The following is an 18,868-nucleotide window of genomic DNA, read 5'->3' as shown; positions in this document are numbered from 1 at the left end:
TGCTCTCTCATTAGAGCATCACAAATTGTCTTAGCTGTTTTTCAAAAATCTAAAATATCCAGTAGTGCCTCTAATTTATATTATATTTGTATTGAAACTAATTATGTATGAGAAAATTGATAGAGGATATACTACACCCTCTTCTTGGAAAACGTATTGTGGGGAGACAGATCGGAAAAAAACTGAGTATATGTGTGTCTAACCATTAGATAGGCCAGGTGATTTTAGTGGAAATGTAAAGCACTAAGTGCTGAGGATGGAACGAGTACTCTCTGTGAGATGAGCTCTTTCTCTCTCATCTGGACCCTGTTATTGTGAGAAGGCAACAAAGCAATGCATTAGGAAGCACACTGAAGCTACACAGCTTTGATGTGAGCTCGGTAACCAAGGCACAGCGGTGGCCGGTGTGTGAGCTCTGTTCCAATGGCTGTGTTGTGTAATCAGATGTGTTTACTGTGTATTCAAGTAAAGAAGTGGTGTAATCCATCCTCACTAGAGTGCAGTCATTGAAAAATCACGGGCAAAAACAAGAGCTCAAACTGATCAAGATTGTTTACTCAGGATTCTTGCAAATTCTCCATTTGATGAAACAAACAAGATACTGAGTAAAAATAAAACTCAAATTAATCAGTCTAACATACAGTTACATAAAAAGTCAGCTGGAAATAAAACACATGCAGTACATAAATACATATTTGTTGAGGACATAAAATTAAGAAAGCAGACAGAATTATATTATATATATTCAATCTTTACCACAAAAAGAATAGCATTCAGTACTCTGTCCTAATATGTTAAATGTGCGAGAAAACACATTAGTTTTTATTATAAATCAACTGCGATATGTATGACATTTTAATCTTTAATTATATAAACACATGAATAAAGAACAACATTTCCATGGTTTGTTTTCCATAAACGGTTATGGTTGTATTAGCTTAACCATGAAGGCAAATTTAACAGTTTGAAAGTTGTAAAAAAATGAAGGAGCAAAAACATGGAGGTCTAAGTTAAGCCAAACCCGGCGATTTTCATTCCTTTTCTAAATGATATCCAAAGATGAAGGCTGAGCTTTGCAGCGCTCTCTTTTCTTTACCTCCAGGCTTGTGATTGACAGCGCCATGTGCTGCCCTTCTAGCTGCTGCAGTTCACAGCCTCTGTCAGGGGGGTGGCAAACACACAAGCCAGAGAGCGGCTGGCTGCCCCTCAGCAGCAGGGGGCAGAGTTAGGATGGTATGGTGGGGTGCACATGGGTCACGGGCTCTGCTGGCACTGACGCATTGTTGTCAGGTGGACTGCGTCGTAGCGTATACAAAAGGAGACCAGCCTTTCATCCAGCAAAGCCTACCTTTTCTTCCGTGGCTGGTTCTGGCTGGTGGGCGCTCTCAGCGCGCTGTGCTGCACCTGTAAAAACAAACAGGAGTTTGGTCAGAGGCAGGTAATCCGAGCTCAGTGGAGCGCACGGTAATGGCTCCCCTGAGGAGAGCTGGTGCAGGGGAAAGCGAGGCGGGCTCGCCTGTAATGAATCATTTTTTAAACACAGGAGCAGAGGGGATTAATCACAGGGAGGAAGGATTTGAAGAGTCAAGGGTTCTGTACCAGTGTATGCCCCCCCTCATTCTGCACCACAATATTAGAAACAGAAATCAACTGTTGGGATGACCTGCCAGGCCAGTGAGGGAGTTGCAAACTGCATAATCATTCACCGCAAGTTATTTCCCCTGAAGAAAACTTTGTTCATGCTCGAGAATAGTACGAGTGGAAGCAACCGACATCAGTTGATGTGCAACTTTCTTCACGGCTTTAAAGACCCTTGCTGAGACTTTGATTTCTTCAGAGAAAAACAAGACCTGAAATGTGACATTTGAACTCACAACCTTGTTTTTTTCTGCTAGTTACAAGTGTGGAATTAAGCTCAAGATAGATTCCCTAATGTTTCAGTATTTCTTTTTCCATGTTCAAATGGATTTACAAAATAAATATATGTTGTAGAATCATGTTCTCTTTGACATTAAACAATTTCAATTGTCCATTGTTTTTTCAAAACTGCCACCCTAATCCAAACAGGACTTAGGTTAAACTGAAAAGGAGAAGAGCCGGAATTTGAAAACTTGCTTTTGAAGCATGCTTGCTGAGCTCCAACAATACGGTGAATCTGTTCAATAAAGGTAAGAAGTATATGCTAATTAGCTGGTCTCCATTATTAGAATGGGAGATGGGATGTAGGAACAAAGTGACTTCCTCCTGCATCAGAACATGAAACTGTCCTCAGAACTGACAGATGCTTCTTATTTCAGGACAGACACAGCGTTGTCAGAAGTCCCCGTTTGAGGCAGACTTTGTAGATGTGCACGGGCACTAATTGCCAAGTCACATTTGCAAGAAAGACAGGAGTCAATTTTCAGCCTTTGTGGTGTTTTTGTGTCCACGCCTATCTGAGGATTGAAGTTCTAAGTCAACAAAAACAAAATATGTGGTCTATTGTTTTGGGTCTCCTGTGTATATGATGTTAAGGTTATTTTTCACAGGACATAATGAAACGTACTTATGATGAATCTTAAGGGTGTTTTGTTTTTTTATGATTGGAGCTATTTTTCAAGATGTAGTTTCTCCTTTAAACCAGGCTAAAAAGTATTGTTTCCATGAGATTTGAAAGTGAGTCATTTTCAAAGCTCAAACATTGTATCCCAATGGGGAAGAAGACATACAAAGGATTCTGAATCAAAATGTATTCACCACCTTGTTTTGCCAACTCAGTCAGCCAAATCTCAAACAACACAGGCTCCCTCCAACATCACAGAGAAGTCAGCAATGGCTTGCTGCAGGAGGACATCAAGGGTGCAGCAGAAAACAGACTGGGGTGAGAGTGTCTTTCCAGATCCAGACTGTCAGGATTTCTCGCTGAATTCAGTCTGGCGAGTTACCTGGGAGATGAAGGCACTGTGTGGCACTTCATTTCCTGTCTGAGCAGAACGGCGAGCACCCAGCACCACTTACAACACCCTGACAGCTCTCCTCAGCTCTGTGATGTAAATGCAAATGACATATCAGCCATGGCTAATATGTAATCACATATGGCACCCAGCAAGACGACTGGGGCTCACGACTACATTAATTGACTCTACCACCCTGAAGTGACTGAGGCCACATTAGAGTTTCTGCGCTGACACAACAGTCAGCGACGTCAGGAGCCCTCTGGCAGCCCTCGGCCAACCACCGACTTTAATGTCACAGCGTTTCAATCAGACAGACAAAATTGTTAATAACGGACGAGGCTGCAGCATTATAGCAATATGGCTGAGGACAGATCTGAGCATCTCCTCACTCAGGCAAATACGGCAACTACATGGAACTGCACTGAGGAATAATTGGGCCAGGGCTGCTTTAAAGGCGAGAGACCATTAATAATCAAACAAAGCAGCCAGAGGATATATTTCCGCAACACTTGGGAATTCTGGTACAGCAAATAATGCAGACATCTTCAGGGAATTCCTTCCCTATCTGTATGTAAAATTGGACCCTTACCTTTTGAACATCAGAAGGCACCCTCTTGAGGAAATCCAGTATTTCATTATGGTCAATAGTATATTGGTTGCGCAGCTTCTTGGTAAATTTGTTAACGCCTGTGAAAACAAGAACACATTAATAAATAAAGATGACATACCAAGCAGCATTTGTTTTTTTACAATGTGAAAAATATAACAATAAAAAGTGTTGTGTAACCCTATCTATATTCTCTAGTGTATAGAGTTCCCACCGGTGTATCAGTCAGTGCATTATATAATGCCGTTTCAATTGATCCCTTGTAGACTAACTGAATTCAAGCCAAACCAAAACAATGGAGACAAGTTAAAGCAATACGTAATCAATTAAAGTAGGCGAATAATGATAACTGTGGTTTGAAAATAAGACGCACACATTTATGAAAACTTTTCCTCACTTTTGTTTGCTTCAACCTGATCATTTCTAGCATATCTATATTTACTTTGCACATGGCTGCATACCACAGAGAAAAAAAAACAATATCTCTGGGGTCCTGTAATGGGACCATTATATTCTCAGCTTGGTACTGCCTGTACCTCAACATGCAGACAAAGAACCTAAGGACTTAAATATTTGCAAGCAACTTGAAAGGCTTGCCTTGCAACCACACAGATGGGGGTTAACTGGGGAGGCAGAGGAGTGTCTCAGACTGTGTGTTTTTTGTTTGATATGATGGTTTTTTGGTATTGATTGTGTTGAAGGCAGTGTGGAAGTACAGTGGTTGTGGGCTTTCAGCTGGAGGAGGAGAGCCTGTTAAGGGCAGCATATCTCCCTGACCACTGAGATGACGGTCTATTCTGTATGACTACAACAGATAATGAGAGGCTAGACCAGGAGCCTACAGACTGCCCAAGGACATCATGTATTATATACAGCTTGCTACTCTATCTCTGCTTTGTTTTCACACAAACCTTAGGCCTCGCCTCTGCTTTGCTCTGCTACATCAGCCCACACTGAGCAGAGCAAACCTCTGCAGCTGTCTGATCTCTGTGCATCTGCAGAGGTGTAGCATCATGGCAGAGTTCTTAAATTACTGTACTTATTAAATCATGGATTTGCAGTTAAGTTGTGTTTTACAACAATGGCATGGGCATTGATTTACATGCTTGTCAGTATGTTTTGGTCACAGGAATGATATATCTAAATAGTGAGAGTTTGTCAGCTATAGCAGAATACAGTTTTAATAGCACAAACGTTTTTTTCTTTTTATTATAATTTTTTTTATTTATGAATTTGAACTTGTTTTTAAGAAGTAGAACTTACCCCATATCAGCACAATATATCGCAGTGGGATGAAATACAACAGCGCTGTTGCCACAAACAGCACCAAGCAGGCCAGGCATGACAAGAATGGGACAGACCAGTTGAATATGCTATAAAAGAATAATTGTGTCCGATTATTGGAAGTTCAATAAAAAATAATTAATGAATGAATACAAAAAATAATATATTTTGTAGGATCAATATAAAATGGTCAAATTACTTCTTGATTCGCTCTCCGATGTTTGCGATTTCCTCCAAAACGTTCTGGACAGCCAGTACTACTTCCTGCACCATATGTATCTTATCCATCAAACCCTTTTTCCCGGATTCCTAAAAAGAAAAAAAAGAAATAAATGCACAGACACTGATGAGGTACACTGTATGTCAATTGTTGGGCAGGGTAGACAAAGAGCAGTTTATCTCTGCTGTGCTATTATGTGTGATTTATCTATTGAATAGCCCATAATGAGAAAACACTGTACATCTTCAGACTATGCTTTAGAAGATGAGACAGATTCAGGGCTCTGAAGCTCTTATGTGGATTTCAGCTTTTGTCCGCCACACACAATAGAGCTGTTGCACAAGTGCAGCACAATCAAGACTCTCTGGTAGATGAAAAGTACACAAAATGGCCATCAGCAATCAGCCAGACTAGACGACAAGCAGTGCAGGGGCTTCACAATTTAGGAAAGATTCCTTTCCAGCAGCCTGCACGGGACAAGTTTGAACATGTTTTTACAAATCTGTCGGGCTTTGTAACCTATCCTAACACTTTCTCTGCGTGAGAAAAACACTTCACCCCGCTTAGAATACCAGTTGGATGCGTTCACTCTTTACACTTGTGTGATTCTTGTCCATTGTCTACGTGTCAACTAAACAGTATTATTTGCTTTTAATGCACTGATATAATAACAACGACTGAGCCTAGCAAAGAAATAAATCAACATGCAAGGGGGTTGGAGGGGTCTCAAAGTAAAAAATAAATGATCCCATCAAGGCTAGAAATAACAACGGGTGTGAAGCCTTCCAGAGGCAGAGGAGTGACTAGAGATAACACACGTAACACAAGCTAAAAAGAGCTGAGAAGCCTCACATCAAAAGGAGGAAATAATGACAGGAATGATGACAGAGGGCGGGAGAGGAAATAAGAGGAATGGGAGTGTTGGGGGAGGGCGCTCTGATGGACCCTAGCAGGAGGCTCGGGGATGTCTATATGTTTATGTTACAAGTCAGCCGCAGCCGCAGCCTGTGTGCATTGACAGGGTCCAGACAGAATGCCTTTATCAGAGCTTCATGAAGCAGCCCCTGGGAACACACGGTCTGCCAGCACATAGAGACTCCCCACTGTCAGGCCCACTCTTCTCCACGAAAGGCGCAGGAAGAGAGCAATTCCCACACTAGCAGAGCCTCCCCCACGAGGCTCGGGTCTGGACAGACACTGGAGGCTCAGCATTGTTCAAAAAACTCAAAACTATCACAAATATGCTTTCTTTGAGATTAACGTCTCACGGTCTCATCATGGAGAAAGAGGACTATCTGTGTTTATGTGTCATCTTACTCCCCTCCACTGCACTGGGGGGGAGAGCAAACATTCATGCATGTCCTTTACTCCACATCAGGTGTTAATTAAGCTCTCTCTCCTCGGTTTATTTTGAAAGCAGGGAGCACTGGTAGACTCCGCTAAAAGCCATTACAATCTGTGCTGTGAGCACCTGATGGACGCAGAAAGCCTCACATTGAGAAATGATAGCTCTCTAGACATGAAGCCTCATCAGTTAGGCTCACATTGCTTTTCATTTTTTCCATTTCAACTTGTTTAAGCGAACTAATTACATAATTTAGAATTCCAACCTAATAAGAGATGAGGCATTATTTAACTGCAATGGAGACACTTACAAGTTCAATTCAGCCTGAAATGCAGCTCCGGCAAGAAAAAAAAGAGACACCATATTGGCTTTCATTTCTTAAAGGAAAAACAGACAAATAGATGTCCTCTGAAGTATGCATCGACAGGCAAAGCTCTCGTGATTATCATTATTCATATGTTTTTAAGATTCTTGAAGTCCTCCATCTCCTTAGCGACCAAAACTGAAGTCCTTCCTACATTAATCATTTGATAATATTCTTTATCTTTGTTTGTTCATTTTTCTTTCAGCATGTACATGAGTGCAGAGAAAACAAAAATTAGTAAAAGATCTCTTTCTGAAATGGAAAAGGATGGGTAAACTGGGGATGGACTAAATGAATCCTAAATGTCTACTGATTAGAAAACCTGTGTGAAATCATATTCTCATTTCAGATAAAATTGTAAAAGCTTGCTTTTAAGGTGCGGTAATGGAGAACCAATTTGATCTGCTGCACAAAGGTAAACATCCTCTCACAGACATGTGGGGTGTTATCAAAGGCTGGAAAAAGCTCATTTAGCATCATTCTAATTAGAATAAACTGTGCCAAATTTAAATTCTTAGACTGAATATCTTTCGAGTGACTTTTTTTCGACAAAGATAAGAAGTGCATCTAAATGAAAAACACCTGTCTTCCAGGAAAATTATCTCACATTTAGATGAAATAAGCGAACAAACAATTTGCTGGGATAAAACACAAAAAAGCTCTCAGGGGCTTTAATGTGTTGATGGGTCCGTGTGCGGTAGCTCTCGTAATGCACGCCACAGATCATGACACCCGCAGTCTGTCTGACTGGTGTGCTCAAGGAGACCCAGCGGTGACTGTGGACTATCGGGTGAGAGATGGAGTAACCCACTAGCCCAGTCTAGCGCCCCAACAATCACCCCCTCACATTCCCCCCAAACTCCCCTGGGCAAGGCACTGGGAGAAAGTCAACCCCAGACCAGCACTGCTAGCCAGGGGGCAATGAAAGGGCGTTTCATCTTCCCTTTTCATTTCTATTGGAGATCTATGGACTTGTTTTCCCTCTCTGTTTCTTTATGTTATGATTAAATATTGTCTATCTGCACAATTGATACCTAAGGCCAAAGGGAAGTCACTTTGCCCACACATAATTTGTAAGCTGTCTCTTTCCCTGAGGACAGATTTGTTCACAGTCAGAGAATCTGTTCTGTATTATCCTGCTGTAACACTGCCTTGCCTTTCGTCTCTCTTTAACGTCATGCCTTCACATTCTTGCTGCTCTGTCTGAGGTTTAAATATTTCCTTCCTCAAGGGGGAAAAAGGGGGATAAAAAACATATTTCAGTGGTAATCATAACCTTCTCAGAGGGAAAGCCTTTATTCGTATGTTAGAGGAAAGACTGGGGGGCGGGGGGAAGCAAAGGCTTTGAAGTCATCAAATTTAACACTGATCACTCTTTAACCCCAAATATTTTTAAAGAATACTTTGATAGGAGGTGTAAAGCTACACTGCTTGATCTAACTGCATGATATCACATTCAAGTGACAGCAAGACCATAACAAGACTTTCAAAAAAGCCACTTTAAATTAAAGCTGACAGCTTAAAACAAACATGGGTGACTGCTTAATTAGTAAATGAAAGGAGATATTTCATTTCCTCTGAGTGTGAAAGGGCTTAGGGAGGCTCATGGAAAACCTTTCAAAAAGCTTTAAGAGTCCGCAAACACATGCAGCTTATTGAGAGAATCCTAAACCTTTCTAAAGACACTGCTTTTTTAGTAAAATAAATGGTAAACATTCCTCTGTTATATATTGAGGTTTCAAGGTAAAGATAAATGTAATAGTCATTCTATATAGCAATGATATTAAATTCAGTGCGTAACGGTAATCCTGTCTGATTCAATATTCATAAATACACAGAATTTCCGGTGTCACTGCTGTTTGTTTAAGCACCAGTTTGCCTGTTCCTAGCAATGAAAGCAAGTGCGGCTTCCCACTTTGTGTGTGCAGACATATCATGCGAGTTTCATCTGGGAATTAGCCCATCCTTTCAGACAGGATTTGGTGGATGTGCCTGTGTTTTTAAAAGAAGCTGGCTTTTTTCATAGCCTCAGGTCATCACAGCAGAATATATTGAGCGCATTATGGATATGAATCCTGGGCCTAGACACGCAGCACAAGGGTCATTGCTTGGAGGCTTTGCGTTAGCTCCACACTTCATTGCCATAAAGCAATAATACACATCCCTGTTAACTCTTCCTTCTTTACAGAAAACAGTGGGATGAGTGTAATTGAATATTATGTGCTGTGGGGAAGTATAATTTTCAGGCTACTTAAAGATTTCCTGTTGTTTTGTTTTTCAAGAGACACTAGAGAGACGCATTAATAAAAATTATCATTTATGATTTCTCACAAACGAACAAGTGAAAAAGACTTATAACCTTGAGGGCAAAGAAAAGTTTACTGCTGGGTTATTCTACTTTGTTCATTTGTTCTGGTAGTAAAAGGTCATTCTTAACACAACTAACCTATTTAGTAAATGATGGTAGCAAAGAAATAAATAAATCAACTGACTTAACCCTGACAGCTGTGCAAAATGCATTGATGGAGCTGTTTAAATTTGATTTATAGATTTTCAAAGGGCTGCAGTATCTCAGCGGAGTGTATTTGTAGAGTGACACTGAATCACCAGAGGAAGAGAATAAAGATCTACATAGTACAACTCGAGATAGATGTTGCCCTCATTTGGGATGCATAAAAATATTTCTATTCTTAGTTAGAAAAGAGCTTCTGAGAAGAAACTGTCAGTGTAACTACGCTAAAATACAAAGTAGAACCTGTATGGCTCTTTGGTTAAATATTATCAATTTTCTCAGAAGCAAGTGTACATTTGTGTAAGAATAACATCTATTTGCTCTATCGGAGATTTGTACCCAGCCGATGCAGTGCAGATATTGTTCTGTGTTTGATTTAACCTTGGTTATTCAGAGAGAAATATTAGCAGGGTTCCGCTTCTGATAAATTCGAAAATGATTTTTTAAACATGTCACTGTGAAATGTTAAAACTGTTTGTTTTTATGGTTCATGATAAAAGATATATTTATGTTTATTGTGAAAACTGAGAAGCGATAACATTCCACCAAAACATATTATCCCGTAAAATGTTAGAAAGAGACAAGATAAAATACCTTCTCGTCTTCCTCTTCGTCTTCACCCATGCTCATGTTCACCTAAGAGAAAATAAAGGGTAGAGGGTGATTTCAAACGAACGGGACATGTGGGCACTGGAGCATTTTTAACAAACACCTAGTAATGAAATTTTCTTTGAGTACATTCACCCCTATTGGGAGAGGCTTGTTTCCATAGAGACTGCATCACAGGGGTGACCTCACACAAAAGGAGAGGTGAAAGAGGGCCTTCCTCACAAGAGCACTGTCACACCAAAGCAATCTCATTTCTCCACAACATAAGCACACAGAAAAACAGAAAGAGAAAAATAAATAAAAAAAACACATTTAATTTGGATGCTGTTGCCTAGATCACTTTATATCAAGTCATCCCTGACCCCAATGTGTTGCACACTATGACATTGCCTGGGAACAGAGCTGTGTCATTGCCGGCCAGAGGGTCACAGAGGGGTGGCAGTGTCTCAACACTGGATATGAGGGTGAGCCTGGGCTTTAACATTGCCCAGGGACGGAATCTTTGCCAGCAGCCATAAACACAATCACCGGGCCGGGGATGTTGCTTTGGGGAGGGTGTGTGAGCAGGCCAGGCCCTTGGCTGGCCGGTGAGAAGGCTTACAACTCAGTGAAATTGGGGGGCAGTCAGAAGTGTGAACAGCATTAACCTTCACAGACATGTGTAGGGCAAACATAATTTCCATAACAGTAGAAAGAGAGGAGATAGTGACATGATGTGGAAAGAACTATAGTCCTGCATTTACAGATGTGACCATACTAAATCAACAGACTACAGGCAATACACTGTTACTGTTACTGTATTACTGTAATTTGATTTTAGTGGCTTCTTTCTGCTTGGTGTTTCATTGGGCATCTTGAGAAAATGTAGACGCTAGTTTAACCAGCTATAAAACGTGGAATGCTGCTACAACATTTTATTGACCATCTCTTGTAATATACAGTGTATACGTGCAAGAGTTGTTAATTGACATTACTTTAAAACTGCAAGTTGCCCAATGTGTGTCAAAAGGATTTAACTCCAGCAGGGTTTGACCAGAGTTGACATGCATCTACAGATGTGTATGTATGAATACTGAAAGGTTCGGAGTCCTCGTCACTCACCAGGTCCTGGTTGGAGCTGGCCTTCCCTGCAGTGAGCTGGAAGTAGTGCCATCCAATGAGCAGAAGCAGGAAGAGGGGCAGCATGAAGAGTTCCCAGTGCCACACCGTCACAAGGAAGATCTGAGAAGACAGGACATGACAGTATAACGCAAAGCCCATCACACTATAGCTGGACCTAGCTTCTCAGCAAGCCTGTTCCCCAAAACAAAATATATAATGGGTTAACCACGTCCTAAATCTCATGAAAGCACTACAGACTGTAAAGCCTCTGAGATTTACAGCCGATGGCAACAGATTTTACTCTTAGTGGTTTGAAAGTAACAGACATTCAGGGACAACTTTTAATATCTTGAAATCCTATTTATATACACCAATAACACTGTGCTGGCAGAGTGCCTTACTGCAGAAAAGAAAGTATGACATGGATAGGCATGGTATGCTGTCTTTTAACTAGCACATCAAATCCTCTTAGATTCAGAAACAGCGAGGCTCTCTGTCGAGGCGCATATGGCAACTGGAGAAGCATTTGCAACATTTACCCCCTCCATGGCGATGATACTGAGAAAAGCCAAGACCCCTGGTAGAAATAAGATGGATCACACTGAATGAGTAATCCCTCATAATTCTGTAAAGGAGTGATGCTAAGCACGTTGCACAACACCCACTGCATTTCACAGCAGAGCACTAATTGGACGGCTGCATTTAAACCCATTTAGTGACAGCCTAATTAGTCTGTCTCCAACTGAAATTATCAGGAATGTGTGAGGAGGATCACACCAGCCGGTTGACAGGGATGAAATAAAAATGTCCCCCACAGCAAGCGGAATCTTAAAATCTATTATAGTTTGATTATGTGCCAATACATCCAACATATGGTCCACTGTTATTTACCGCAGACATCTTTCACAATGTACTTTTTTTCCTCATGTTTTGAATACAACGTTTTCTATAATTAATGCATCCTTTCGCACAGTTACATTCCTTCTACTTTATTAAGTTTATTTTTTACAAAGTTTATTTCAAAACATTAAGTATAACTGCTAAGCTGAACCCACACGTTGATAGCACTGAGCAGTCTAGGCTCAAAGTGCTTGAGGCTGCTACTATGAACAATATGTTCGAGTTAAGGCCGAGACAGGATGTGAACCACTGGGGCCTTCAGGCCTCAATAGCAGGTCTGTAAACAGCAGACTGTTCCTGTCATAGCAACCACACAGAGTCTGTGTATGGTGCTCTGGGGGCCAGTCTACCTACTGCCACACCAGGCCTAGGTTCAAACAGCCACCAGGGAAACGTGAACCATGAGTAACGCAGACAACACTGTGGCCCAACTGCCCTAGGCTTTACCACTGTACTGCTTATTATCCCTCAATACAACCTGGGAGATAGTGGGTGAGTTGAAGCATAACGCAGAAACACAGCAGGGTGACCAAGGTTTAAAAAAAATGAACATTAGAAACAATATCTCATTCTTGTTTTTTTTATAAGAGCTTATTTGAATTACGTATGCAGCAACAAACTAGAGCTGGTGGGGGATAAAAAAAAGTAAACAATGAATATGCATGATGTGCAGAGGTAGCTGCAGTACATCTCATCTCTGTTATGAATAACCTACGTCATGTGTTGTCACCTCAGTTCCCATGAGGCGGCTCTAAAGCGACGCTACCCTCACCCCAGAGGATTTCAGCTGGCTGGTGGACAGGTAGCTTGTCATATTCCCAGTATTCTCATAAAAAAGGAAAAAGAAAAGGAGGAGAAATGTGCCTGGAAACTGACATGAGCCCAGCAGGAATGTTGAACCTCCTTGCCCTTGCTGCAAAAGCTGCTACATTAACCACTAAAGTCTAATTGCTTGGTCTCTGTCTTCCTGTGCAAGTCAACAGAGGGAGCCAATTCATTTCCGCCCAGGGAGCCGGCAGAGAGAATCTGTCACAGGTATTCATAATCGCCCACTAATGCAAATTTCTGCTCGCCGCGTTCTGGCTCAGTGGACAAGATAAAAGCCTACAGAAATACAATGCCTTGTGTCTAAACTGAGTGCTTAAATTAGGGTATAAACCAAAACTGTCAGAAATCTCTTCTCAATTCCTCCCTCATGGTATGTCAGCCCATGTGTTCAGGATTTACATGCTTTTTTAACACTAATAAAAAAGATGGAGAGAAACATCTGGGAAAACCTCTCAGATTCCTTCACTCAGGTGCACAGACTGAGACTTTGCCGTCAGACATCCCACAGTAATGAGCAGCGGCAGGACTAAACCTTTCCCTTGTCTCCCCACATTCTCCAGAGTTTCTGTGAAATGGAGACAGAACTAATTCCCCACTAAGTGGTTTATGTTTTATTAGCACGCAGCTGAGTGATTAAAGGACATGTTGGACAAAGTGCAACCTCTCAGGCGTAAGTGTAAATTTGTATAAAAAAGAATCCACATTTTAATTGCCATCAAAGAGGCTCCATTTCAGTCTTAAGGGCCTGACTGCGTATTTTTTCATCCGTCAACAAATTACACATGACAAGTAAAACCTTGAACTTTTTAAACACGACAATGCTAATATGATGCAGTATGAGCGGTAAAAACTTAATTTATTTCACCAAAAAGGCCATAAAGCAACAAACAAAAGCAAGGGAGGTAATAATTAATGATACACCTGAGCATTTAGGTTCACACACGGCAGAATTGGATAACAAACGACTTGTAATTGAACAAGTGTTAGTATGTATGTCTGGGAGAAGTGTCTCTAATGTAGGAAAACTCCCTTGACAAACACCATTTAGCTGAAAAATGTCTGTATGATTATGCACAGGGTGCCTAGGGAGAGAAAAAAACAATGAATTAATAAAACTATTAGCACACGGTGGAGTAGATGATGGAGATGCACTCTCCTTAGCCACCTGTAAGCGCTTGGAGAAGGGGGCAACCCTGGGCAGAGCCATTCTGCCAGCAGGGTTAAGAACAGCCTGACAGATTTGTTTTATAGTGCCATTAATATGATTCCCCTAAATGCATTCTGCGCCTTCTCATGCAGATCCCCTGGCCAGCAGAATCCAGTACCTAATAATAAAGCACTCAGCGATTAAAAGTGTGAATAAAATAACTTAAAGCTGAGCAAGCATGGCAGCTCCCACCACCCACACTCTCCCAAGAGAGGGAGAAGAGATCGTAGCAGGAACAAAGGGACAAAGACACCCTCTATAAGAGTTTCTACCATCCTGTAAATTGATTAACAGAGGAGGGGGTTGCCCAGTCTACCAACCCAAACTACTGACTGGCAGACGTACCACCAGACTGCGAGGTTGCCAAATGCTCTCCTTATACACTACCGCAGATAACCGGCTATAAATATAGGCGTCACATCAGTGTAACACACGGAATCCTGTTGATAAGCCAATTTAATGTAGTGCCACAGCATGAGGCCATACAATATCATTACAAATCACTCACTAAAAACAACTGTTTGTTTAAGGTGGTACATTTCAAAATACCCGATATACTCTAGACTATGTACGATCCAAACACACGGAAGGTTTAATCTAGGCTGTATCTTCATTACTCTTTTCGGTTTCACTCCACTTGGAAAGCTAAACAAAGCGAGGAGAGCGCCAGCCAGCATTATGAGGGTCAGTCATGGGGGTTGTGGACGGCTGCCAAATAGCGTGAACATATACTGAAAGAGTTTAACAAGACTGACTAACAAGCTGCAGGGTTTGTGTATTTATGTGTATGGTTGTCTCTGCATTGTTTTGTGTGTCTAATGCACAGAAAAAAGCCAGGATACGTGTGTGCGACAAAGTGAAAATATAGGCTATAGAAATATAGGATATATAGAAAATGTATTACAATGAGTATGATGAAAATAGAAACCTCTAAAAAAATAAAAACTTGATTAGTCTTTACTCTGATCGAGATGGTTTTTTTTCTGGGTGAAATCAAGGGCAGTGAAATTAATCTGCATTACTTCCTCAATTAAAATACCAAAAAAAAAGAGATTAATAATGAATCAAAGGCACAAGTAGCAGCTCAGCTCACGCAGGTCTTTTTTTCCAGCCCAGCTGAAACAGAGTCTGGCTGAGGGCTTATGTTGGGGACAGGAGCGGCAGGCTTTAAAGTAGCTGTAAACGCAGAGCAATGAGACATGTAATTTGTGTTGAGCTCGGGCCAGTGTGGGGACAGGCTTTCAGGGGGTGTCGGAGGCAGAGGAAGCACAGATAAGATTTCTCTTCGGGGCAGGTAGAGTGTGTGGGCAGCCATGGTGCTCTGAGCTAACGCTGAATAAATATTTCACATACGCTCAGCTCAAGTCTTATCGACTGGGAAGAGAGAGAGGAGGGGGGGCTACAGACGAGTAAGAGCAATAAAATGGGGAATCTCATGTCCCTCTTCAGCGGGCTGAAATCGGTCCTGAAGAGTATTGCAATTCATCACTAAATTTGTATATAACATGTTATATCAAATATAGTAATATTCAGATTTACTGTAATTACATTGTACTTTACTAAAAAAGCAACAACATACTTTTTTGTAATAAAACCAAAAACAATTCCTTATCCTGAAAGTTGATTGTGTCTATTTTCACTTGATTCCCTATATTTTTACAATTTGTGAACAAAAGTCAAGCTAATGACAAAAAAATGCCACAGCTTGTAAGGACGCATGCACAGTGCAGAGCAAAATTGATAGCAGCTCTTTATCAAAGCACTGAGGAAGAGCAGCCGTGCGAGGCAAAGCATTAGCATTTGCTCACAGGGCCAGCCCTGGCCGTTGTCTCCCCGCCTGTCTGACACATGCCAGGGCCAGAGTAGCGCCAGTACGGGGCTGGAGCAGGGCAGTCAGCGGGGGCCCCGTGGTGCCTGTCAGTGGTGGCTACACTGACCCTGCACTCCAGCACTGGCCACTAGTGTTTAATCCGTGTCGGGAGCGTTAACACTGAGCGACCTCCTGGGTGACAGATCTGCCATGCGAGCCTTTCCCCCTGAGGAGGTGGGGAGGGAGTGGCATTGACTCTCTCTCCCTGTCAGCTCAGCTCACATGGACGTTAACGCGTCGGGGCCAAGACCGGCCCCGAAACACCCACACTCAGGGGCGGACAGGTCGCCGCCTCAGCTGCCTGGGGAGAGGTGTCCTTTGCGACTAGGAAGGTGGCGAGTGAAGGCAGTCAAATAATATATGGCCACACAATGGGGTTAAACACAAAGCATACATAAAAATGCCATCATATAAAGCAACTAAGTACAACGGATGCACAGAGAAAACCTCTACCTGTTGTATTCAGTGCAGCCAGCTATTAACAATTTGAGCACCACTTGTTTATACTTCAAAGTTACTTCATGCTGTCTGATAATACAAAATAATAATGAAGAATTCAGTCAGTTTAAACTGAATCAAATGTGTTCATAAAACTGAAATCCATGTCTTAAAACATGTGAAAATAGGAACAATTTCACAGCCCTAATGAAGTGAATGTTACTGGAGAAAGCGTATTAATCCCACTAATAAGGGGACATGTTTCAAGGTTATACGTGACATTCAGCCACCCTTTAGAGCTGTCAACTGACACATAGCCATTCAGGGCAGCTAAATAACAACACTGTGGTAAATCGGGAGGCACTGCTGAGCAGTTTGCAAGTAGTCCTATCATTTAATAATTAATAGATCTCAGACTCAAAACCATGAATACACACCATCGCCATCACTGTCATTATTTTTTTCTCGACTAGACACATTCCCACTACAGTCTGTGAGAACTCCCACAGCCTTGGAGATGGAGAGCATAACCCCATGAGACTGAAGAAACCCACTTCTGAAAGGCCTCCAACTTTTTCAAACAGAGAGAAAACAGATGCAGAGCAGAAACAAGGAGACAATTCACAGGCGTGCACAGTCTTGCTGTTCTCACAAAAGCTCGGCCCCACTGCAATGCAGTAAACCACAAATAGGCAGATCCAAAACTCACGGAGCATCTCATTTTCAGGGACAGTGTTAACAAGAACAATTATGAAAACTCTGATTACTGCTTTGATCTTAAACAGGCTGGTGTTCTGGTTAATGGCCCCGACTGCTGTGGCTCTACACAGGTGGTCTCCCGAGACCTCTGGTGCCAGATCTGACCCTGTCCTGCCCTCATCTGGGTAGACGATGATTCTATCAGCCCCCAAAAAGTGCCCGTTGCAGCTGCCAAGTGTGTTTACAGCTGCATCGCATCAAACGTTCATCAAATGCCATCTTTACAGTGTGTGATGTGAAGCAATCAGCATTTCACAGGCTGTCAAATGATGTCTAAAGCAGTTGCTACCTGGCAATGACAAAAAGGAAATGGTTCAAATACTCACATAAGGTATACAGGTTTCTTTATAGTCTAACTCCTGACAGATGAGGTACCTCATATGTTAAAATATTAATTCTACTTAAATACTTAAAGCGATCTAATGACAGCAAAGCTCAAAATCAGCTTTCAAATGTAAATTATCCTTTTTTTTTTTTTTACTTTCATCCATTTCATCTAAATCAAAATTGTTCTCAACTTTAAACTTCTGAAACAGATTAATTTGGCTGTCTAATACACGCTCATTTAGCGCCCTTTTTTCTTCTTTTTTTGTGGAGGAAACTTGTGTCTCTTGGTGTAATGCACAGAATGGAGGATTTCACTCCAAGTTGTTCCCACGAATGTTGAGAAAAGTAACTGATCTCCTCAGTGCCTCCATTCACGTTTCCAGCAGTGCTGTAGCTCCATCTACAGGTCCTATTCTTGTGTGCAGCCAAGAACTCTGGGTGACCCCTCTGCAGTCACTGCTGATGTATAGCACATTCATCTCGCTCAGTCTTAGTGAAAAGCACATCTAAAGGCAGTTATTTTATGAAGATTTTAGCTGTCACATTTCCTCTCTCTCAGAGAAAGGAACATGCTGTTGTTAAACTCTTGAAAAGCGCAGATCCTAGGCTCATTACTGTAGCATAAACAAGAAGAGGAAAAAAATTCCAAATTTTCTTGTTTGTATTTCCTTTCACTGATGAAAATGTTTATGAGGATTTGCCAGAACTTTGTTGAAATGCGTAAGAGATTTTTTTCTTTTCTTGTTTTCTTTTTTTTGGATACATTACCTAATTAGAGAGATTCTATTTTAAAACCGCTACACATTGGTGGGAAATCGAAGGCGACTTCAAACAGTATGGACTCTGCTGATGAGATTGCACAATCAAAACAAGTAACCTCCTGCTCTCGCAAACAGTGACAATACTGCAAGTATTTCCATTCCTCACACAATAACACTCAGCTGCAGCATAAAACTAAAACTATCAATCTGATACATGTACATGTATATGTTCCTGAATGTGCAGCTTTCTGCCACTCATGAGAGAAAAGTTGTCTTGATATCAACAAAGAAAACGTCTCCCCCACCCACCAAAAAACAAACTTCCCATTCCCGTTCACTTAGTTAACATGAACCAGAGCAGTGATCCCTCATGCAAAATTTGAATACTACCAACAACCACCTCATAATGCATACATGAATCTACATAAACAGGATACAAATGTAGACGGCATGCTGTGAGGAGGTCAGAAAATTGGCCTGTGGGACTGAGTGATATAATGGCTGAGTATTCCTGGTAAAGCACTACGCGAGCATCCCGCAGTCCCAGTAGAAACCACATCAGCGGTAATGCATTACAGGATGTATATGGTGTAAAAGGGTAGGACCGGTCTGCCTGCTTGATAAATAATGTATTATAATGTATATTAAAGCTAGACCCACCACTGCAGCGTTTCCTACGAGCATACCCTGAGAAGCCCTGCACAGCCTGCCACTGTGGAAAAGAGCAGACACTAGTGGTATAATTATGCACATCGGAAAGGCAAGCAGAGGCCATCTGTCAATGTCTGAATCAGTTACCT

The 18,868-nt window shown here is 41.6% G+C and overlaps 1 protein-coding gene across 1 annotated transcript in view; it reads right to left on the bottom strand.

Annotated features, from left to right (window-relative positions):
- Positions 1–540: 540 nt before the first annotated feature.
- Positions 541–18,868, bottom strand: part of mctp2a (multiple C2 domains, transmembrane 2a) — a gene marked incomplete at its 5' end in the record, with an annotated part of 30,822 nt that continues 12,494 nt past the window's right edge. Inside the window, 6 exons of the mRNA XM_079223322.1 lie at positions 541–1,404; positions 3,526–3,623; positions 4,807–4,916; positions 5,027–5,136; positions 9,863–9,904; positions 10,979–11,098. Of these exons, the coding sequence (XP_079079448.1) occupies positions 1,345–1,404; positions 3,526–3,623; positions 4,807–4,916; positions 5,027–5,136; positions 9,863–9,904; positions 10,979–11,098 (540 nt within the window). The 3' untranslated portion in view covers positions 541–1,344. The remainder of the gene's footprint in view (positions 1,405–3,525; positions 3,624–4,806; positions 4,917–5,026; positions 5,137–9,862; positions 9,905–10,978; positions 11,099–18,868) is intronic.

Source organism: Taurulus bubalis, assembly GCF_910589615.1.
Source record: "Taurulus bubalis genome assembly, chromosome: 9".
NCBI lineage: Eukaryota > Metazoa > Chordata > Actinopteri > Perciformes > Cottidae > Taurulus > Taurulus bubalis.
Note: the sequence above shows the minus strand (reverse complement) of the source record. Positions and strands in the feature narration are given on the sequence as shown.